Source organism: Aspergillus terreus, genomic scaffold, assembly GCF_000149615.1.
Source record: "Aspergillus terreus NIH2624 scaffold_15 genomic scaffold, whole genome shotgun sequence".
In the NCBI taxonomy this organism is placed as follows: Eukaryota; Fungi; Ascomycota; class Eurotiomycetes; order Eurotiales; family Aspergillaceae; genus Aspergillus; species Aspergillus terreus.
The window spans coordinates 66,769-87,876 of NT_165938.1; the positions used below are offsets into that span (position 1 = coordinate 66,769).

The 21,108-nt window shown below is 54.8% G+C and overlaps 11 protein-coding genes across 11 annotated transcripts in view; 4 read left to right on the forward strand and 7 right to left on the reverse strand.

Moving 5' to 3' along the window:
• The window catches only part of ATEG_09506 (uncharacterized protein), a gene marked incomplete at both ends in the record, with an annotated part of 1,611 nt that extends 1,474 nt beyond the window's left edge, over positions 1-137 (forward strand). The window contains one exon of the mRNA XM_001218127.1: positions 72-137. Coding sequence (XP_001218128.1) covers positions 72-137 — 66 coding nt within the window. The remainder of the gene's footprint in view (positions 1-71) is intronic.
• Positions 138-335: 198 nt separating this feature from the next.
• aspf4 (allergen Asp F4) lies at positions 336-1,301 on the reverse strand (the record flags this gene model as incomplete). Its single annotated transcript, XM_001218128.1, has 1 exon — positions 336-1,301. The coding sequence occupies one exon, from the start codon at positions 1,299-1,301 to the stop codon at positions 336-338; it is 966 nt and encodes a 321-aa protein (XP_001218129.1).
• A 2,004-nt stretch (positions 1,302-3,305) lies between these two features.
• ATEG_09508 (isocitrate lyase/PEP mutase family protein) lies at positions 3,306-4,259 on the reverse strand (the record flags this gene model as incomplete). Its single annotated transcript, XM_001218129.1, has 2 exons — positions 3,306-4,079; positions 4,125-4,259. 2 exons carry the CDS (start codon positions 4,257-4,259, stop codon positions 3,306-3,308), a joined length of 909 nt encoding a protein of 302 aa, XP_001218130.1.
• Positions 4,260-4,757: 498 nt separating this feature from the next.
• hosA (histone deacetylase HOS2) lies at positions 4,758-6,212 on the forward strand (the record flags this gene model as incomplete). Its single annotated transcript, XM_001218130.1, has 1 exon — positions 4,758-6,212. The coding sequence occupies one exon, from the start codon at positions 4,758-4,760 to the stop codon at positions 6,210-6,212; it is 1,455 nt and encodes a 484-aa protein (XP_001218131.1).
• A 590-nt stretch (positions 6,213-6,802) lies between these two features.
• Positions 6,803-8,455, reverse strand: ATEG_09510 (OSBP family protein; the record flags this gene model as incomplete). The annotated part of the gene is made up of 7 exons (XM_001218131.1): positions 6,803-6,962; positions 7,012-7,325; positions 7,380-7,629; positions 7,682-7,960; positions 8,017-8,127; positions 8,182-8,287; positions 8,338-8,455. The coding sequence occupies 7 exons, from the start codon at positions 8,453-8,455 to the stop codon at positions 6,803-6,805; spliced, it is 1,338 nt and encodes a 445-aa protein (XP_001218132.1).
• A 1,049-nt stretch (positions 8,456-9,504) lies between these two features.
• On the reverse strand, positions 9,505-10,443 carry ATEG_09511 (GIG1 family protein; the record flags this gene model as incomplete). The annotated part of the gene is made up of 4 exons (XM_001218132.1): positions 9,505-9,648; positions 9,713-9,897; positions 9,946-10,128; positions 10,194-10,443. The coding sequence occupies 4 exons, from the start codon at positions 10,441-10,443 to the stop codon at positions 9,505-9,507; spliced, it is 762 nt and encodes a 253-aa protein (XP_001218133.1).
• A 712-nt stretch (positions 10,444-11,155) lies between these two features.
• ATEG_09512 (nicotinamidase) lies at positions 11,156-11,932 on the reverse strand (the record flags this gene model as incomplete). Its single annotated transcript, XM_001218133.1, has 2 exons — positions 11,156-11,821; positions 11,882-11,932. 2 exons carry the CDS (start codon positions 11,930-11,932, stop codon positions 11,156-11,158), a joined length of 717 nt encoding a protein of 238 aa, XP_001218134.1.
• A 518-nt stretch (positions 11,933-12,450) lies between these two features.
• Positions 12,451-13,491, reverse strand: ATEG_09513 (FAD-dependent oxidoreductase; the record flags this gene model as incomplete). Its single annotated transcript, XM_001218134.1, has 2 exons — positions 12,451-13,309; positions 13,358-13,491. 2 exons carry the CDS (start codon positions 13,489-13,491, stop codon positions 12,451-12,453), a joined length of 993 nt encoding a protein of 330 aa, XP_001218135.1.
• A 1,853-nt stretch (positions 13,492-15,344) lies between these two features.
• ssuA (RNA polymerase II subunit A C-terminal domain phosphatase) lies at positions 15,345-16,035 on the forward strand (the record flags this gene model as incomplete). Its single annotated transcript, XM_001218135.1, has 2 exons — positions 15,345-15,999; positions 16,031-16,035. The coding sequence occupies 2 exons, from the start codon at positions 15,345-15,347 to the stop codon at positions 16,033-16,035; spliced, it is 660 nt and encodes a 219-aa protein (XP_001218136.1).
• A 320-nt stretch (positions 16,036-16,355) lies between these two features.
• On the reverse strand, positions 16,356-19,636 carry ATEG_09515 (putative DNA excision repair protein (Rad26L); the record flags this gene model as incomplete). The annotated part of the gene is made up of 3 exons (XM_001218136.1): positions 16,356-19,255; positions 19,308-19,376; positions 19,414-19,636. 3 exons carry the CDS (start codon positions 19,634-19,636, stop codon positions 16,356-16,358), a joined length of 3,192 nt encoding a protein of 1,063 aa, XP_001218137.1.
• Positions 19,637-19,796: 160 nt separating this feature from the next.
• ATEG_09516 (exosome non-catalytic core subunit SKI6) lies at positions 19,797-20,669 on the forward strand (the record flags this gene model as incomplete). Its single annotated transcript, XM_001218137.1, has 2 exons — positions 19,797-20,095; positions 20,162-20,669. The coding sequence occupies 2 exons, from the start codon at positions 19,797-19,799 to the stop codon at positions 20,667-20,669; spliced, it is 807 nt and encodes a 268-aa protein (XP_001218138.1).
• Between the last annotated feature and the right edge of the window lie 439 nt (positions 20,670-21,108).

The following is a 21,108-nucleotide window of genomic DNA, read 5'->3' on the forward strand; positions in this document are numbered from 1 at the left end:
ATAAATATAGATACTCCCTAGGCATCTTACCCCTATCCTTAAGCGTGAGAGTATTTATATCCCGGCAACAGGCGGCTGGCGCAACGTCACGAGAAAGATACGAGAATGAAAAGGATGGAATCACTCCAATAGTATAAGGTATATCATCATAACATGGTATATGTATGTACAAGCGAACCCGTTGGACGGTGGTTGCTGGTCCGGACGAACCGTGCACCGCACACAAAAAAACACCTCCAACCCCAAATTTTATCAAGAAATGCATTTACTGAATAGACAAGAAATCAAGAAGATACAACAGCGAAGCAAGGACTGGCCCGTCTACCGCGACGAGCTTACTCGTTGTAGTCGATATCCACGAGAAGACGCACCGGCCCGGAGACCTGGTTGCCGCCGATGCCGTCGACGCCCTCCTCGGCCTTGGTGTAGGCGTTGAGGACCGACTTGGCGAGGCTGGAGATGGCGGAGCACTTCTGGCCCTCGGCGTCGCAGATGCGCATACCCTGGACGAAGAGGTTGGCGAACTGGGCCTGGATGGCGGAGACGTCCCAGCCGGACCAGCCGTTGTTGTGGGTGTTGCCGAAGTCGAACTCGCCCCAGGTGCAGGCGTAGCCGCCGTACTGGTCGGTGGGGAGCTCATCGCCCTCCGCGGCACCCCAGGCGCCCTGGGAGTCCTCGTCAAAGGCAACGTACTTGGTCTCGCCGGGCTGCAGCTTGATGGTCAGGGCGGAGTGGCCGTACCAGCCGGTGAGCTTGCCGTCGGGGCCCATCTTGTTCCAGAACTTGATGGTCCAGGGCTTCTGATGCTGGCCGCCGATGCGCACGACGTGCTTGTACTCGCAGGCCTTGGAGCCGTCCACCTCGATGATGTTGCTGCCCCACGGGTTGCCGACGTTGCCCTTGTACCAGATGTACTCGAGCCCGTTGGCGTAGGTGCGCTCGCCGAAGCCGTCGGTCGAGTAGTTGTCGTCGTCGCGGGTGGCCTTCCAGTCGGAGCAGGAGCCCGGAGTGAGGGTCACGGGGGAGGTGGGGACGGCCGACACGGTCGACGGCGCGGACGCGGACGCGGTGGTGGGCACGGTGGTGGCCTCCGCCTGCGAGTCGCTGGAGACGGCGGTGGCGGCGTGGCCGGTCCATTCGTTGATCCAGGAGACGAGGACGCCGTTGATGGTGGCATAGACCATGTCACCGACGGCGCGCTTGTCGTTGTGGACGTGGCGGCGCTCGTGGCCGTGCAGACGGGCAACAGACGAGCCGGCGGTCAACGCCGTTGCCAGAAGGAGGGAGTTTTTGATTTGCATGGTGAGGGTGTAGGAGAATCCGGGAACGCAGGAAGGAGTGTAGATTGGAAGAGGAGTAAAAGAATGGCTGAGCAACAGCAGGCTCTGGATAAAGGAATGGACGAGGACCCGGAGAGAGATGAAAGGAAGAAGGAGAGAAGGAGGAGAGGGAGAGAGGGAGAAAAGAGGGAGAGAAGGGGAGAGACGGCACAGGGCAGAGTAAATAAGAAGCGGTTTAGTGTACGGAGTACTAGCAAGTAGGACCCCGTAAATGAACTCATTTTAATTAAAAAAGGGGCCCTTCAGGGGTCTGCCCGTTTGATTGGAGTACACGGGGTCTCCCCACGGCTGATTGGACTGGTGGCCCCACTGGCCAGGGTCCAGACTCTGGTCCATACATACGAGTACAATACAGGGTCTGAATACACACAGTCTGCTCTTTATTCAGGGATTTACTCCATTCTATCTGTATGTATGTAGGTAGGGTCTCTTGTACAGAGTAGAAGCGTACTCTGTATAGATGATTGAATAAACTACACAGATCACATTCCAGCCGTGGAATGAGCGAAGGGCGGAAATTGGAATGTGCCTGACAGCCTAACCGATCATCACACATCAATCACCACATCACACACAAACACACACATCAACAACACACAGTAACACCACGTCAAAGTCGAAATCCTCTCAATGCCCGTCAGCTGTTTAACTCCTGGCCAACCGCCCCTACGATCCTCCTCGACCAATCCCCCCCGTCACCGCTAGTTCCAAGACATCCGGCGAGGCGCCGAGATGCGAGGTACCACCGCCAACGCGTATTAGGCTGCCCCTTTATCCCTGTCAGCAACGGAACTCAGGAACAGCAGGAACAGGACCTCCTATCTAACCCAGAGATCCAGTCATTGTACTATGATACCTTACCTATAGAAGTACCCTGCCCTTCAAGGTATGTATACCCAATACTCGTTACTCGTACAAGTACAGATAGATCATCACTGATCATCTCGCCGACTCCATAGACCTGGCCAGCCAAAAAGATGGCCCTGACTTGCCGTCCCCACTGCGCTGCTCATGTCGTGTCTGTGTGTCCACAACGGTCTCGCCACTGTGCACTCGCTTGCGTTCCTGCCGAGCCCGACTATGGAAGCCAGTCGACGCCCAGTTCTTGGGAGATGGAATAACAATGAACCGATTACGAGCTGATTTCATTGTTCCATGACTCCTACCTAGGTACTTCCAAGACCGTCCCGTATGCTGTAAGATTTCGTGGAAATGAGAACGTAAATAAACAACGGATCCGTGGGCTGCCGGCCCACGGTTGATCGCGGAACCAGCGTTTCGTGCGGGAGCAACCATGAACCTGGAGATTGCTTCTATCAGATTTGATCAAGTGGATTCAGAAAATGATTCAGTCACAGTCGACAGTTGACTGTCGACTGTCTTTCTCTTCTCTTGGTCTTTACAGGTACGGTTCCTTTCTCAAAGGATTGCAGGATCAGCGAGTAAAGTATCTCACTGGACTCGTCATCACCGTCGATCGTCTAGCCGCACTGCCGATGCTTATTCATCTCTCATGTGATTCCATAACTACTGCACTGAGTATATCCTGTAGGCTTGAGATAAGAGCATTTTGATGGAATATATTGCAGAAACTCAACAGATGGACTGGTCAAAGCTATGAAATACAAGTCTAACCCTCCAGGATAGTTGACGGTGATCAACAATGGGACATCGAGGAACTAGGTAAATTAAATAAATAGTTCTCTAGAATGTTTCCATCAAAAAAACCCCCGCCTGTTTGATGGTATATATACTAGTGATGTTCAAAAAAAATCAATGCCCGGACTCAGAACATGACTACCTAAGTATCCAGTGTGTTTGACAATCTATTTACATAGAGTCACTGCTTTCATGCATGTGTTGTATATGCTGCTACCACAGCATTCGATCAAGATTCATTGTATATCAGACTGTATATCTATGCCAACCATAAGCCCAACACAGCATCCAACTGTCCATTGCCTCCTACAAATCAACTCCTCCCTCAAAGCTCGCCCCTCCAGCCTCCTCATCCACCTTCACACTCTCATCCAACCCACACACTCGAAACAACATCTGCGGCGTCATCTCCTTATCCAACCCCGGAATCCCATCCCGCTTGAGCTTCTCCATGCCCTCGCGAATCGCCTGGACCGCCGGCCCAATCGCCGCAAACGGATAAATCACCACCCGGAAGCCCATCTCGCGCGCCTCCGCCGCCGTAATCGACGGCGTCGCCCCATGCTCCACCATATTCAGCAGCATCGGCCACGGCGCCAGGTCGGCTACCACCCGCCGCGCCTGCTCGCGCGACGTGATGCCCTCCAGAAACCCGACGTCCGCGCCGGCGTCGCGCGCCGCCCGCAGCCGCGCCACGCTCTCCTCGTACCCGAGCTGCTGCAGCGCGTCCGTCCGCGCGATCACCACAATGTCGCTGCCGATGCGCTGCCGCGCCTGCACCGCTGCCCGGATCCGCGTCACAAACGTCGCCGCGTCCACCAGGATCTTGCCCCCGAGATGTCCGCACCGCTTCGTCTGCACCTGGTCCTCGATGTGGAAGCCCGCCACCCCCGACCGCGCGTACTGCTCCGTCGTCCGCGCCACCATGATCGGGCCCCCGTAGCCGGTGTCTGCGTCGGCGATGACGGGGACGGACGGGGACAGGTTTGCCAGCATCTCGGCGTTCGCCCGCATGTCGTTCAGCGTGCAGATGCCCAGGTCGGCTTGGCCGTGCACGGAGGCTGCGGTGCCTGCGCCTGTCTGGGTCTGTTAGAGATGGGATGCTGCATAGGGCAAGGGGCGCACCATGTATAGAGCGTCGAAGCCGACGGACAGGGCGATCCGCGCCGACAGACCATCGTACACTCCGGGTGCCGCAATAAAGGATTGCGGGTCTTCAAGCGTGCGCCGAAGCTTAGTGGCGGCGCTGACCAGTACCATGATTAAGCTTAGATAGCGGTATCGTGTACTCGAAGTAAAGGACGAGTGATTGGAGGTTGTTCTCTGAGTTCGTTGATTATAGTTGCACAGACCCAACGGCATCGCGACCTCGGCTGTTAAATATGTCGCCGGCAAGAGACCGTTGCCGCTGTAACCGATCCGACATCGGTGTGGTGTACCATACTGTTTACCTTGCTTCTTTCTCTCTTTCGCCACTGATGTCTAAGGTACTGTTCGGCAGAAACTCTATGAGTTAATTTCGACCGTCATGGGTCCATGTGCCGCAAACCCTGGACATAGTGACTAATGCACACGACTTGAGATCTGTGCACAAAGCGGCGACTGCTTACTAAGAATACACACCTCAGGCACCAAGTGGAATTTGTCTCCATCTTCTCCCATCTTCATCCGCATCCTCAACTCCAACTCAACTCAACGACACCCCCGATCAACTCCTCACAAGCATGCCATAGTCCTACCAATCCCGATTATCCCAGCATGGCTCGATCAGCCATCGTTCAAGAATACACCCCTCCGTCAGCTCCCACCCTCACCGACGACCACAAGGTCACGCTCGAACGGCTCTCGCGCAATGGACTCCCCCGACCCAAAGGCTACCGGGTGTCGTGGCACGCCAACCCGGCAGTCGAACTGCACCACTTCGGCCAGTCGCACCCGATGAAGCCGTGGCGTCTCACGCTCACCAAGCAGCTGGTGATGGCGTACGGCATGCACCACGCGATGGACCTGTACCTGGCGCGGGCGGCGACGTACGAGGAGCTGGCCGAGTTCCACAAGACCGACTACCTGGACTTCCTGCGGCAGGTGGTGCCGGGCGACATGGAGAAGGCGGAGCAGAGCGAGAACATCGCGCGGTTCAACTTTGGCGACGACTGCCCGATCTTCGACGGGCTGTACGACTACTGCGCGCTGTACGCGGGCGGCACCGTCGACGCGGCGCGCAAGCTCTGCAACAACCAGGCCGAGATCGCGGTCAACTGGTCGGGCGGGCTGCACCACGCCAAAAAGGCCGAGGCCAGCGGCTTCTGCTACGTCAACGACATCGTCCTGGGCATCCTGCAGCTGCTGCGCCTGCACCCGCGCGTCATGTACATCGACATCGACGTCCACCACGGCGACGGCGTCGAGCAGGCCTTCTGGTCCACCGACCGCGTCCTCACCGTCTCCTTCCACAAGTACGACAAGGATAACTTCTTCCCCGGCACCGGCGCCCTCGACAGCACCGGCCCCACCCATCCGCTCAACCCGGGCGCCCACCACGCCATCAACGTGCCCCTCCACGACGGCATCGACGACCACTCCTACATCCAGCTCTTCCGCGACGTCGTCGGCGCCTGCGTCGACACCTACCGCCCCGGCGCTATCGTCCTCCAGTGCGGCGCCGACTCCCTCGGCTGCGACCGCCTCGGCTGCTTCAACCTCAACGTCGCCGCCCACGGTGCCTGCGTCGCCTTCGTCAAGACCTTCAACCTGCCCCTCCTCGTCGTCGGCGGCGGCGGCTACACCCCGCGCAACGTCTCCCGCGCCTGGGCCCACGAGACCTCCATCCTCATCGACGCCCAGGACGTCATCGACCCCGTCATCCCCGATGTCGTCAAGTTCCGCAACCACTTCGGCCCGGACTACTCGCTCTTCCCCCCGCTGTCCGAGATGCGCAAGCTCGAGAACAAGAACCCCAGGTCCTACCTCAACAATCTGGTCCAGTCCATCCGCGAACAGCTGCGCTATATTGAAGGCGCCCCCAGCGTGCAGATGAGCTTCATCCCCCCAGACATTCTGGGCTTGCGCGAAGAAACCGAAAAGGAGATCGAGGAGGAAACCGCCCTCGCCGACGAAGAGCGGGAAGGCTCCGGCAGCCTGGGCAATAAAAACAGTCGACGGCGGGAGCTGGAAAGGGCGGCTGGAACGCGTGGCGAGTTGTACCCGTCTTGAGCCGGAGCATGCGGCTGCCTGTGCCTTGTAATTTTGTACATTTACGGTCTAGGTGTTGGGGCTGGCGTTTGGTCTATACGGAAAGATATCCCTGAATTGTATCTGGAAAGGAAGAAAATACATACATCCATTCATTATGAGCCAAGTATTTTCACGGTAGTGTATATATCAACCCTCCGACTCCTCCTATCCAATCACCTGTATCTCCCTAATACGACAACGGTAATAATATAAAGTATATATCAAATAGATCAACAGAGAATTCAATAATTTGCAATCGGGTATCCAATATAGTTGCTCGGTAGGCAATCGGTGACGACCGGGTGTTGAAGACGATAGGGCCTGCCGTCATGTACATGTGTACGCTTGTATGTGCATGATTGATGCTGTATGGACGGAGACCTAGAGGGCATGAGTAATGGCTTGGATCGGATGGTCGTCGCACGGTCTAAGGTAGGTCCTCTGCGCAGGTTAACTACGTCGCGGGTGACCCAAGATTGCTCTACCGTTGTCTTGTCTCTTTTCGTTGGTTTTCCGGCGGGAGTGCGCGTGCGGGCATGGTTGTAGGTTGATGTCCAGAGAAGCCGCCCTCATATTAAGCTCTCGCTGGCGCCGTTCTGGTCGGAGGTCGCACCGTCAGACTTGGGGTGGTGCGGGGGGATTTGGAACTGGGTCGACTCAACCTGGCCGTCTAGGATCGGTGCGATCGCGAGAATCTGCTTTGTGGCGACCTCGGCATTGTGTGGATCGCTACGGACATGTTAGTTCAGCCGTATAGTCAACCGAGCAAGGTCCTTACATCTCAGCGTTGATGATCCAGTCGAGATCCTCCTCGCCCTCGTCAAGCCCGCCAGGCCCGCCCTGGGTGCGACGGAAGAGTCGCGGATGCCATTCAACCCCATCCTCGGCGCGTTTGGCGGCTTCCTCTCGTTGACGGTCTTCGATCTTGGTCTTTTCGTCGGTGGCAGCTTCATGGTCGCGGGCGATGATCGCTTTGACGGTGCTCGCCCACAAGCGCTGGGACTCGCGCTCGCCTTGCTGGTCGATGGGGCGAACGGACGGCGGCGTATGTTTGGCGTGGGTTGCGTCGAAAAGAGGAGTCTTCTCATGCGTCTTTGCGGGGTCAGTCAACGGTCTTTAGGGAAGATGACGGGCGGGAATACGTACCCGAACGTCCTTGATATCCATCTCGCCGTTCCACATACCAGACAGCTCGTAGTACACCTCTCCGGTCGCCTCATTTTTGATGGTCCCTCCGATGGCATTGTACGTGCCGGAGAAGTATCCCTTGGTCTTGAACTCAATGTCGGCAACGAGATTATTCTCCGGGCAGCGAACGTAGCTGTGATCACCCAGCTCATACTTCATCTTTCCGAAGAGAATACCGCGCGCGTACATGTTCGGCTGAGTCAGGATGCTAAACGTCTGGTCAGTCTCGGGGTCATCAGAGTGAGTAGCTGGTCACGCACTATCGCTCCCCCTTCTGCTTGTCTTTCCCGCGGTTCAGGAAGCGCAGGATGGCGATCCCCTCCATCATACTGGCGGCGGAGTTGCCTAGGAACTTGCTGCGGGGTTTGAGGGTGCCGTCGATGCGGATATGGTGCTCGGGGGCCATAAAGAAGTAACTCGACTTGGGGGGATGGTGGGATGTCTGTTCGGCGATATAGTATCCGCGGGTTCCGTCGGGGTAGTCCCAGTAACAAGTAAAGGTCTCGCCGAGGATGGGGTTGAGCGGTTTCTTCACGCCTCTACACCGGTATTAGCCAAATCCCCCTTGTCCGCTTCACAGTGAAAATCGACATACGGGGGCTTGATGTGCCATCCGCTCAGGTAAAACTTGACAACGGAGACGAAGCGTTCCAGCGGGTCATCGATGGTAGGCATTGGGAGAAGAGTCTCGGGGTGGGCCATGAAGCTGGGAGCCATCGGTCAGTTGGTAGTCTCGCACGAGTCCCGAAAGCGCGCTTACTTCGTGATCCGCTCCAACATGGACCGGGGCTCAAGGATGAAGGTGGGCAGGACGACCCGGCTCAGGTCGGCACCCGGTCGGAGCTGAGAAATGATGTGAGAGAGGACTGCGGGAGTCAGTTGGTCGGAGTACACGGAGGATCGCAACAAGACATACCATTTCCGTGGTCGGGTTCGACGACTTCGTCATCGCCGCTGGCGGTTTCAGGCTTGGGTTCGTCGAGCGACGAACGAGTGCCTGAGATGCCGAAAAAGGAACCCCAGTCAGCGGACATGATGGAAGGAAAAGGAGGGAAAAGAGAACGCAAGAATAAGAGGGGATATGGAGTGGAGAGGAGGAAAATGGAGAGAAGTGGTGGAGGTTGGCTTGGGGAAAAAGAAAGTTGCCCGCCAGAGAGGGGATGACGTGTGGGACTGAGTAGAACTCACTGAGGGACGACCGCCGCCGGATATGCTCAACCAACGACACCATCGTGGATTCGGAAGGGTCTCAAAAATTCAGACAAACTAATATCAGCCGATAAAATCAGATGGAATTCGAGGTTCGTGTCAGTCAGGGTCCATTGCAGAGACGCCGCAGGGATCGTTTCTTCGTGGGGTCACGAGTGGGCTAGTATATCGAACACGATGGAAGAACAAGGAGAAAGAAGGAGAAGAAGAGGAAGAGGGAAAACAAAGACAACGGAAGACGAGAAAAAGGTAGATTTATATGAAGCGATCGCAGACCCCCAGTGGATTCCGGACGGCCTTTCGGTTGTTCTCGTCGACGCCCTCCGGTCTGCCAACAACCACACTCACATACTATACTTGGTCCGACTGGCGATCGTCCTGGTGCCTCTTTTCTCCCCCGCCCTTCTGCTGTCCTGCATCTTCCCCTCTTCTCCTCGTCCGTCCCTTGTCCGTTTCTCTCCCAGTGCAGAGACTTTCTTTTTCCCGGGAGAAAAGCCCTGACCGCGCGATGTGCGTCTCTGACCGCCTCGCTGTTCCCAGTTGACGCCTGGTTGGGCCCACGAGGGACTGTTGATTGATGCTCGAGCCAGCCAGGAGGGGCTGCCGGCTTGGCGAGTGGGGAGGCCCTTCGTCATCATGCAGTGATCTAGGATCTAACTAGGTATGATTCTTTAGTTTCTTGTTGGGCTCGGTCAGGGGAAGAGGACGAGGTTGAGATTGGGTTGCCGGATCCGATATGGTGGATAACCGTCCAGGGCATCTATACAGCATGTTTGTCCTCTAGATCCTTAGATTTTAGACTCTCTAGACCCTCTAGACCTCCGCAGGAATTAGCCGGAAATCAAACCACACTACTGAAGCTGTCTAATCTACTCTACTCTTCCACTCGTGCATGCAACGGAACATCCCCCTGCGTGATCTCCTTCAGAAACGCCTCATCCGGATGATGGAGCATGACATGGAAATGTTCAACCGCATGGACGGACTTGAGGGACTGCCAGTTTCGGAACCAGATCACCTGCCATGGATCAGTCAGTCACCTGGGACCACATTCGAGTCAAACGTCCTTTGATCCAACTTACTTCATCCGCGGGCATCCGCGATCGGAACACTTTCGTCACATAATCATCAATCTCCTGTCTCGCGCGCGGTGTCAAATCCCCCGTTGCTGGGTCATCCTCCAGGGCGAACTTGGTCCAGACCACTAGATGCACAATCCCCTCCTCGACCCCATACGGCCAGTCATTGTAGAGAATCCGCATATCCTCTGCCGCCCATTAGCACCGCCTCACCAGGTTCTATCAAGGCCACTCACCCTCAAACTCGAATGGCCGTCCCCGTGCCTTCAGGTCCTCGGCCTTTCCATCTCCCCAGCGGAGACGCTCCCTGATGATAAACCGCATGATCGAGCCATACTCGGCCACGATGCGCTCCTTGTATTCCAGATACTTCCGCAGACTACTGGGGAGGCGCTGGAACCGATCAATCCGGTTGGTCGCTGCATAAATCAGTCGTCAGAATCCACTTTCCGAGACTAGGTCAGCACCGCATCGTCCACCTCACCTACGATCTCCTTGACCACCTCCCACCCTTGCGGAACATACGCCTCGTCCGGGGTCGCGAGGATGCCAATGTTCTTCTCGGACTGGTTGCGCAGGAAACTAGGGCACTCGGTCGGCCATTTGGCGCGCGGGACATTGACCAGCCAGTACGGCAGGGATGGTGAACGCTGTGGCGGATCGGTCGTGCTAGGCTTCTCCCGGGCTGACAGGGTCGCCACAGGCGGCGCGGAGAGTTTCACCTCGTGAGGCATGACGTCGGCGGAGCTCGCTCGCGGACCCCTGCGTCGGTGCCGAGACAGGCCGTTGAGCTTCCTCTCTGGCGGGAAATGTGAAGCGAATGGCTGATGGATAGGTAGGTTGGGATCTGGGTGAATCGAGCCGGTACGATTGGTTCGGATTCAACGGTCGGAGTAGCTTTCGGTTGCGTGGCGACTTGGAGGATCGTCGGTCAATGGACCCGCTCCAGACGTGATTCGAGAAGGGCTTGTTCGTCGACTTGCGTCATGCCATAGATTGTTGTGTGGGGGACGAAGGGAGTGAAATCGTTGACTCCTTTTTTTTTGGAGAAAGGGAGCTGCAAGGAGCAACAGCAACTTCACTCCACCCGGTGGGGACCTGTCATACTGACGGGGCGTCGCCGTTCCAGGGTTCTCCTGGTATTTGGGTCTCAACGGCCGTGTGCTCCTACGATACCTAGAATATACTCCGTAAGCTCTCCCAACAGCTGTACTCCATATACTTTCGTTGACGGGTACAAGGTATATAGACCAAGCCTTGTGGCGTGGGCTAATGCATCATTGTCTCACGGTACCCGCTAGTACGCGCCTAGAATCTTGTTATTCCATTCATTACGATATTATTATAGTATATAGAGCATCCAATTGATAGTGCCCGCGTGTATAAATGGCCCTCAGTCATGACTCATTACTTGATTCTCAGAAGACTCCAAAGGACAGTCACCGCTCAACCCGACAGCGCCGCAATCTCCGGCCCATCAGACCGAACAATGCTCACCCCCGCCGCGCGCAGCTCCTCCCTCGTCGCCTCCAGACAGTCCTTTCCAGGCACCGTACATCGTGTCGCATCCTCAACAAAGTAGCTCTTGAACCCGGCGCGGACGGCATCCATCGTCGTGAATTTGACGCAATAGTCGCCCGCGACCCCCGTCACAAACACATCGGTAATATTCTTGTCGTTCAGGAACGTGCGCAGATCGATATCGACCGACTCGCCGCCGTCGTCGCCCTCAGCCGTCTTGAAGTTCCCGAACGCGTCCGCAAAGGCCGAATACATCTCCACCTGCGGGTGCAGCCCCTTCTTCACGTACAGGTCGAAGCGGCTGGCGTCGATCTCCGGGATCATCTCGGCACCTTTCGTGCCTTGTACGCAGTGCACCGGCCACAGGCGTTGTGGCTTGGTCTCGTCTTGCTTGTCCGGCGCTGGGTTGGTCATGATAACGTAGCTCTCGAAGGGGCGGTTGTTCGGGGCGGGGTGGTTGGGCGCAAAGGAGATGTGGTTCGGTGGGTGGTAGTCGAGGGTTGCGATGCGTAGAGCGAAGGCAGGATTGGCGAGGAGGGTGTTGATGGTAGGGGCTATGGATCGTGCCTCGTGGACTGCGAGAGAGCCGTTCTGTTCGAGGGATGCGTTAGTGAACTCTGTCGCATGTCCTGATTCTTAGGCGTCGCTTACCGGAGGACAAAAGTCCTCTTGCATGTCAACCACGATCAAAGCGGGCCTCATCGTGGGCAATCGTTGCACTGTAGCCTGCTATCACGGGTTGAGGGAGATGAGGTTTGGACTTCGTCTCAGGTATCCGCCGGAGATAAGCAGTGAGCAGTATCCCGGATGAGCCCCACATGACGTGCCGCACTGTGGCCGAACATGTAGACTCTCATCGTGCCTCTATGAGTTGCTCTTTGGTCAATGTATATTATGGGTCGATAAAAGTTGTGGCGGCAGAGATGCCGGAGATATGACAGCGAATTGGTATCAATGTTGAAGATCCCTGTATGTGAATTGGGCACATCCACACATCCCACGTTCGGCGGATCTAGATGCGCTGGAGAGACAGATCCAATATATCCTTGCTCTTTTCGAAGCCAATGTGGTCCAATATCGGCATAGGAGAATTACTACCTTGTATACCATTTATCCATAGAAAAGGGCGAAATGATAGTTCAAATAGGTCTTTCCTGTCGGACTTCCTCCGTAGCATACACCAAATATCCTTCTATCTACAAATTCAACCGCCATCTCGCCTAGAGACGACTCTCCCGTCCCCCTTTATGTGCCAGGGAGCTAACGAGATCCCGGACTCGGCGAGCTGCTCCATGGCTGAATGTGTAGCCCAAACCGCCGAATCCATATGCGTGCACCACATTTCCCTCCGTCTCAAGACGGTATCCTCCTTTCCTCGCAGGCCGAAACGCAACGATATCCTTCTTCACATGCGCCTTTAACTCCACTGCATCAAGACCTCCAGCCGTGAGCCTCTTCACTCTTGCCAGGATATCCGATCTCAGGTTCTCATCCACCGCTCGATCCAAATTCCCCTCCTGGCTAACTCCGCCGATAATCACACAACCAGTGTACATCCGCGGGATCACGTACGTGTACTGTGAGCCTTGCCACATCATCAGCTCATCGAAGTCTGTCTGCGCAAGCATCGTCTGGCCCCGGACAGCTACCACATCCTTGTCGTTACTGAGTTCGAAAGCACCCAACCCGGACGCGTTCACAACAGTTTTCGCTCCGGACTCTTGCACGGCTTCGTCGAAGGAGTGGACTTCTTTGCGGATGAAGCGCACGCCGTCCGCATCTAGCTTTTTCTTCAGCCATGGGAGGTACCGCGCCGGGTTGACGGTCATGGACAGGTATTGAAAGCCGATCTTGGCGCCTTCGGGGAGATCTTGGGACGGTATACGTCGATATTTTGGCACTAACTTCTGGTACCAGATACTCGAGTCGTCTGTCCTGTCATCGTAGAACTCGGTGGTTTTGACGACCTGCACGCCGCTGGTGGGGTCGCGGTGCGCCAGGGCCCAGAATTCTATAAAGGTCTCCTCCTGTAGGTCCCGACCATTGGTATCGGGTTGGGGGAAAATTCCTGCACCAGCCCTGAGCTTGTCAGTTGTTATTCACGACAAAATGGTCGAAAAATAATACCATGGACTTGCCCAGTCTTGTGTCTCGTCGCCAGGTAGGTCCCGAGCGATGACTGTCACTCGGTGGCCTGCTTGCGCCAGATACTGGGCGGACAGTAACCCAATGACTCCGGAACCGATGATGACTACTTCCATGGTTGGTAAGAGAGTCTATAGTAGAGAACAGGGTTCTTTGATCACTCCATGGAGTATCGGGTCTTTAAATCTTGGTTTATCTTGACGGCTCGGAACGACTTGCCATAATCTGTGACCCCGCATGTCATTCCGATGCCCAGGACACCATGCGGCCAAGAGTCCAAGAAGACACACTATGCATCTCTAACTCAGAAATCTAGTGACAGGACAGATTCTTGGAGTAAAGATAACAATCCTTTCACAGGAAAGTGGAGAGACAGATTCTGACATGCACAAACAAACAAGGACGGGCACAAACCGAGTGTCTTAACATCAACATCCATACTTATTCATGAGAGCTCTGAATGTGGGATCATGCAGAAGTTGTGTTGCAGTAAGGCGTTTCTCTAGGTCGTAAGTGAAAACTTTACACATGATGATGCGCACAAGTTCTCGTTCAGCTGGGTCAGTGTCCTTGCGAAAGTGTGCAAGTCTTGCTGTAGGATCATGCTTTGGATCAGGCGTTCCACTCTGATCATACAAGGAATTGAGCCCTTTTGGATGAACGTAAAGACCCCTCCACTGCTCAGGTAGCGGCCCAAAACATTTGACTATGCAAGTCATTATCCCACCTTCAAAGAAGGCGTGGAAAGGCGACTGGCCAAGGTAAAGCACTGCGAAGACGGCCATGTGGCTCCACATGCCGCACGCACAACTGGGATGCATCCCATAAAGTCGACCTGGAGAGAGAAATTGCACAGGTGGGAAGCACTTCCGTACTACTGGGTCGCCGAGTTTCATTGCCGAGCCAAAGTCACCGAGATAAAAGTCTTCGGTGCGTAAGCTCTCTGGGATGTCCACCGGCCAAACTAGCTCTCCTGGCTTCCACAGGTCGACATATGGTATGGTCTCCTTGAGTGGCCGTCCGAGCCTCTCGTATTTAGCGCCCCTATCGAGGCCGTCAAGAGGTTTCATTGCCCGCCATATTGGGTGAGGTTGTAAGTAGACAGAACGGATGCAAGGGCAGTTCGAACGCTAGAGCTGTCGTCACAAAGAGATGACAGAAAGAGGAAAGGAGAAATGCCAAGGCACTGAAGCAGTTATACCCGAACAAACAACAGTAAGACAGTGTATACTCGCTGAGATATGCCGCATTCTACCAACCCGTGCAAGGCATTGACGAACAACGACTCCCCAAATAATGTGCTCACTGGTATTTTATGGGATCAACAAAACCACAGTTAATGTTCTTCGAGACTGAGCATAGTTTATGGAAATAATGCAAGTAACACCATGCGTTGATCTATCTTGGCTCTTGGCTCTTTGTGAAGCCAAAGCATGGCTTACATCAGCAACGGAACTGGGCTAGTCCTCCCACGTGACTGACAGCTTCTTTTCGCTTCTTCTTTTTCGTCTTGTTGATTCATCCGCTTCTTCTTCTCTTCATCTGCTCTTCAGGGCTCCGGCCCACAACACCGTCAATTTCTTCCATCCCACAATCATTCTCTTGTAGTCGTCCAGATAATGCGAGTCTCTTCAACGGTATGTCTCTTCGTATCCCCAGCATCTCCCACCCTGCAATTCCATGATGATTTTTATTATTGGAGCTGTCCGAGCTCACCATGCGGACAACCTAATTACTATACGCTTTTCATCTTTCTGATTCACATTGCGAGCCCTGTTTTCGTCCTTATAACGCAAGTCAATTGCTTGAACAGCTGGCTAATCCCGCGTAGACTCTGCAGGAACCTACAGCACACATCTTTCAACCACCTTGACTATAACACTAGATCTCTAATCCTACCCTATACTTCCATCATATCCCACCCCTAGGCCATAATACAAGATAAAACAATCTCTTCCACCCATACACCATGGCCCACGACCCCCGTCTCCCGTCCAGTGCAGGCACTGCGACGCCCCCTCCACCACCGCCCCCTCCCCCGGAGGAAAACCCCCAACAAGAGGAATCCACCTCGGACGACACCACCAAGCCCTCCCAATCCTCCGACTCCTACAAGCTCCGCTTCTGCACAGTCTGCGCCTCCAACCAGAACCGGTCAATGGAGGCGCACCTGCGCCTGTCGTCGGCGCCGTCCCCCTTCCCCGTGATCTCGTTCGGCACGGGGTCGCTCGTGCGCCTGCCCGGGCCCTCGATCACCCAGCCCAACGTCTACAACTTCAACACCACCTCCTACGCGCAGATGTACGACGAGCTGCTCGCCAAGGACGAGCGTCTGTACCGCCACAACGGCCTGCTGAACATGCTGGAGCGCAACCGCAACCTGAAATGGGGGCCCGAGCGCTTCCAGGACTGGGTCCCCGGCATGCCGCGCGTCGACCACGTCTCCAAGGGCGACAAGGGCGCCCTGGGCACTGAGGGCGGCGTCGTCGATGTCATTATCACCTGCGAGGAGCGCTGCTGGGATGCCGTCGTCGACGATCTCATGAACAAGGGCTCGGCGCTGAATCGCCCCGTGCATGTCTTCAACGTCGATATCAAGGATAACCATGAGGAGGCCCTCGTCGGTGGCAAGGCTATCCTCGACCTTGCGAACAGACTGAATGAGGCGGCGACCCAGGAGCGTCGTCTGAATGGCCCGGATGGCTGGGAGAATGGTACCGGTCCGGCAAGGCAGAGCTTCGACGAAAAAGTCCCGCATATTCTGGCCGATTGGCAGGAGAAGTGGCCGTCCCTGCCGGCTTTGTGGACTTTGGCGTGGCTGTAGGTGAATAGCCTATGAATGCTACGATGATAGATGCCTACTTGACAAACTTTAATCCAAATGTATTGACCAAATGTCTATGTCCATACCTATGTATGCGTTGACCAACTCCTAAAACGAATAGGGTATCATAGTAGCATCAGTATCGTACCAAAGTAATCATGAATCTTCACCGCTCCCAAGAAGTGCCTCGCGCCGTTCCCGATACCAGCGTTCTAAACAAGCGCGTCGCTGTGCCTGCGTCATGCTTTCCACGACCAGCGCAAACTCCGTTGCATTCGGAAATCCAAACCGCTTAGCCATACTACAGAATTGCCGCTTCATCACATCCGGGGGAGGATGATATTTGAAGCGCACGGGTTTGCCGTCTTTTTGCAACGCGGTCGACCCAGAACTGTTCTGCGAATCACGAAAAACTTGAACATTGCTCACGCCGTCGCCGGCAAGCTCTGCGTGCCGACTAAGCTGTTGTTCCACCTTGGATGACCCGATCACTTCGCTGTTCAGATGGGTGTATTCAACCCCTGCACCTGTCAGGATAGCCTGGATGGGATCATGTTTCTTCGGCACTGGAGAGGCCTGCATAGTGGAGTCTTCGGTATCACCACGAATCATGGCGGCAAGCTGGCTCATGACTTCGTCTTCGGAGTTTTGCTTCCGGGTACTAATGTCGGATTTATTATCGTTCGCATCATTCTCGTTCACGTCGATGTCCATGATTTGCACACCGGCGCGGCTTTCAGCAACGTTGGTCTTGTTAACGATGTCCCGAAGCACGATGTTCTTGTTTTGGTATTCGAAGAGGTTGTTGAGACCAAAGATCTCTCCCTTCTGGTCCTTTTTCTCCATCACACCCTTGAAATAGCGCCGTTCCGAACTGGCGTTGTAGCCGATGTTGGCCTGCTGCTGCTTATAGATCTGTCGGGCATACACGATCTCCTCGACGGTCCCGGCAGAGATGAGACGAAAGACCTCGACATCTCGTGACTGGCCGATACGGTACGCACGATCTTGGGCCTGGAGGTCGTATGATGGATTCCAATTGGGATCCATGACGACGACTTTATTTGCAGACGTGATGTTAAGACCCACACCACCAGATCGGGTCGAGATCAGAAAGACGAACTGTCGGGGGTCCGCGTTGAACTCATTGACGGCTTTCGCACGATCATCATAGTTCATGGACCCGTCGAGGTAGCTGACGTTGTAGCTGGTGTGGTGGAACAGCATCTGCAGCATCTTCAATAGCCGGACGCTGTGAGAGAAGACAAGTACCTTGTCTCCGTTCGCATGCCACCATTTCAAAAGACGTCTGAGCACTTTCCATTTCCCACAGAAGTCAGGGTTGGCGTAGTTCACGATGGAGTCTCTTGTGCGATAAAGTTGTTGCCACTGGTCTGGAACTGCGATTTCCAACATCTCCTTGTCCTTTTCCTGCTTGTCATTGGAGTCTATTGCTTGTGGGATCAAGATGGCCAGGTGATTACTGAGCTTCTGCAAAACAGCCATCGCGGGAAAGACGTAGCTCTGCCAACTTCTCCCCGATGGCAGATGTGTGTAGCAGCACCACCCTGCTTTCTTTCCTGACCCACAGTCGCATTTTTCGGATGACTGTTTGATGTAGGTTATAATATCACTGTTGACGATGTTTTCATAAGCATCCGCCTGGGTATCAGTGAGCGGGCAGAAAACAACTCGATCAATCTTCTTGGGCAGTTGGTCAGCGATCAACGACTTCATACGGCGGAGGAAGAATTGCGGGAGGAGGTTTTGCACGAGCTTCTTTGCTGTTTTCCGGGCTCTACTCAGCTGGTGCAGCGTTGCATCATGCGACTGACCAATCCTCAACGGCTCCGAAATGGTCCGTTTCCAAGTCGTCACCGGCCCTAACTTTCCTGGATTCGACCAATTCAAGATCGTCCACAGTTCCTCGTATTTGTTCTGGATAGCCGTGCCAGTCAGCCCAATGCGACACAACGCGTTCACCTCGTTCATTGCCTTGGTGGTCTCCGACGTCCGTTCTTTGATAATATGACATTCGTCGGCAATCACACAGTCCCACTCGACCATGTTGATGGCATCTTTGTTGTGGAGATACGTGGAATAAGTCGTGATCAACACCTCGAGTCTTCCGGACCTCGCCGCTTGAAGTGCGAGCTCTTTGCTGTCCCCATGGTAAGAGTCAACATGCCACCAACCCCAACGGTCGAACTCCGCCATCCAATTCCTGATCAGCGTGCCGGGGCACACAATGAGGGTCCGAGGATACCATCCATGGCCGCTGCGGCGCATCTTCCGCATTCTCTTTGCATCTCGCTCGTCCCCAGTTTTACCGTAAGCTGCCGTAAGAAATGCAATGACCTGCACAGTTTTTCCCAAGCCCATGTCATCTCCAAGGATCCCGCCCTTCTGGTAGACAAATAGTTCGTGAAGGAATGCAGCGCCGTCCACCTGATATTGTCGCAACCACTGCGCGATTGGCGCCGGGACCAGCCCAAGTGAGTACGGTAGTGTGATGTCTTTGTACGGACTGCACGGGTTCATAGCTGTAAATGCAGGCTTTTCTCGCAAGAACTCGAGCCGTTCGTCGTCCGAGAACTCGACATCGTTGTAATTGGGGGGCAACTTCAACCCTGACTGTTTGAGACGGTCCATTCTCCCTTCGAACAGAGAGCGACGTTTCTGCAGGTAGTCTGGAAGGGTGTACTCCATCAACTCATCCTCTGACGGCACCTTCTCACCATATTCCCGGAGGGGGCGACGCGGCCGGGGTTTGTCTTCGTGTTTCGGAACCTTCCCAACAAAAGAGCTGGGGGTCTCTGACTTAGGCGTTTTGACTTTTCCTTTGCGCGCACTTGTCGAGGTTCGTTTGCGCTTGAGGGATTTCCGTCGTTTGAATGCTTCGTAGGCGGCGGCGCCCTCGTTGAACGAGCCATCGCTATCGGACGACGGTTCCTTGGCCACGGGGGTCTGCTTGTTCTCGACGGAGGAGGATGCTTGTTTAATAGGATGCGTAATCGGTGGAGTGATCGCTCTTGGTGGACGAGTCGGTTTGGTTCCTGCGCGAAGTTAGAACTGGTCCGGCAGAGTAGTCGCATGCGGAGAACTTACGGGGTGTTGGTTTGGATAGATAGGCGTCGAGGTCGTCGTCATCGTCCGAGTCATCGACGGTGGTGGCATCTGAAGGTTGGAGTTCCCAGTGACTCATGGCATGTACAGTGGTAGAGGAAGCGATGTGAGAGCAGATGGATGAGTGATTGCAAGAGGAAGATGAAGTTATCGGAAGTCGGGTGAGGCTTGAATGCGGAGCGGGATTTCCCAATCGGGAAACCAGCTAAACGGATCGATTTTTGCGGCCGATTGAATTCCGCTCTCTTCTTCATACCACGCATTTTCCACCATTGCACCCGACCCAGTGTTATCTGCGATATTGAACGCATTTGGGAGGGTTCTATCATCGCAACATCACTTTCATATTCAACTCACGTTACTTCGCCCTCTCCGTCGAGCGCCGCAGTCGGTGCGGGGAAAAATCGCTGAACATCATCGCATCTACCATCCTACCAAACCGATCACGAGCTACAGCGATATACACGCAAGATGCCTCTCGATACATCCACGACATACCCTCTCACAAAACTGCGCCTCGATGGCCGCCGGTGGAACGAGCTCCGACTGTTCCAAGCGCAAATTTCTACCAATCCTGCCAGCTCCGGTTCCTCCTACCTTGCGATGGGAAATACGACGATAATGTGCTCTGTCCACGGACCCGCCGAGGGCCGTCGCGGCGATGCAACCGGTGGATCTGCAGGGTCATCCGGTGCGGTGGTCGAGGTGGACGTGAACGTTGCCGGCTTTGCAGGGGTTGACCGCAAGAGACGCGCCGGAGGAAGCGATCGGTAAGTGGCCTCGATTTTCAAAGAAACCCTTCCATAGTGATATTCTGACTCGGGTTGATTGATCAGGCAATCCTCGCGAGTTGCGACGACCCTCCGCGCCGCCTTCCAGTCGCACCTGCACACATACCTTTACCCGCACAGCACGATCAGCATTCATGTCTCGGTGCTTTCGTCCGATGGATCGCTTTTGGCTGCTGCCGTAAACGCATGCACCTTAGCTCTCGTAGATGCGGGTATCCCGATGCCCGGTCTGTTGTGTGGCTGTACCGCCGGCATGAGTGGGAGCGCCTCGACGCCTCGGGACCCTCACAATGACCAACTCGACCCGCTGCTGGATCTGTCTCTCCCCGAGGAGCAGGAGCTGCCATTCCTTACTGTCGGTACTACATCGTCCATCCCCGTCGGGGAGAATGCCATGGACACAGACGAGGAGGATATGAAGGTGACGATGCTGAACATGGACTCCAAGGTTCATTGCTCGTACATCGAGACGATGCTGGCGGTTGGAATCGACGGCTGCAAACAAATTCGCGAGATTATGGAAGGGGTCATCAAGGGATCGAAACGCACATGATAGATAGCCCAGGTGGGCGCATCGTTGCCAGGACGAAAAGCATGGTTTACCTATACCCATCGGGAGCCATTACGGTGTTGGGCGTGTATTTTACGACATCATGCATGATTTTCTTCCTTTGATCTATTTCTCATTGACTTTTTTGAACTCCCTGCTGAAAGAGGATGGGGCTGGATAATATAAATGGCGTGGTCTTAGCCTGGTCAAAATGTGCTCAATTCCTCGCACAAGCATCGTTGTGATTGGCGATGTGGTGATAATGTGCTCACGGTGCATCTCTGTGCACCATCAAACATTCTTCTCGATCTCGCTCCACGCCATCTGTCACACCGTATGAAACCATATATTCGATCGGATTCCCCTTTATTCCTGAATGACCTCGTCCCTCCGTCTAATCGCTGTCGTTTCCCGTCCCCCGACCAGACCTGATACCTGCGAG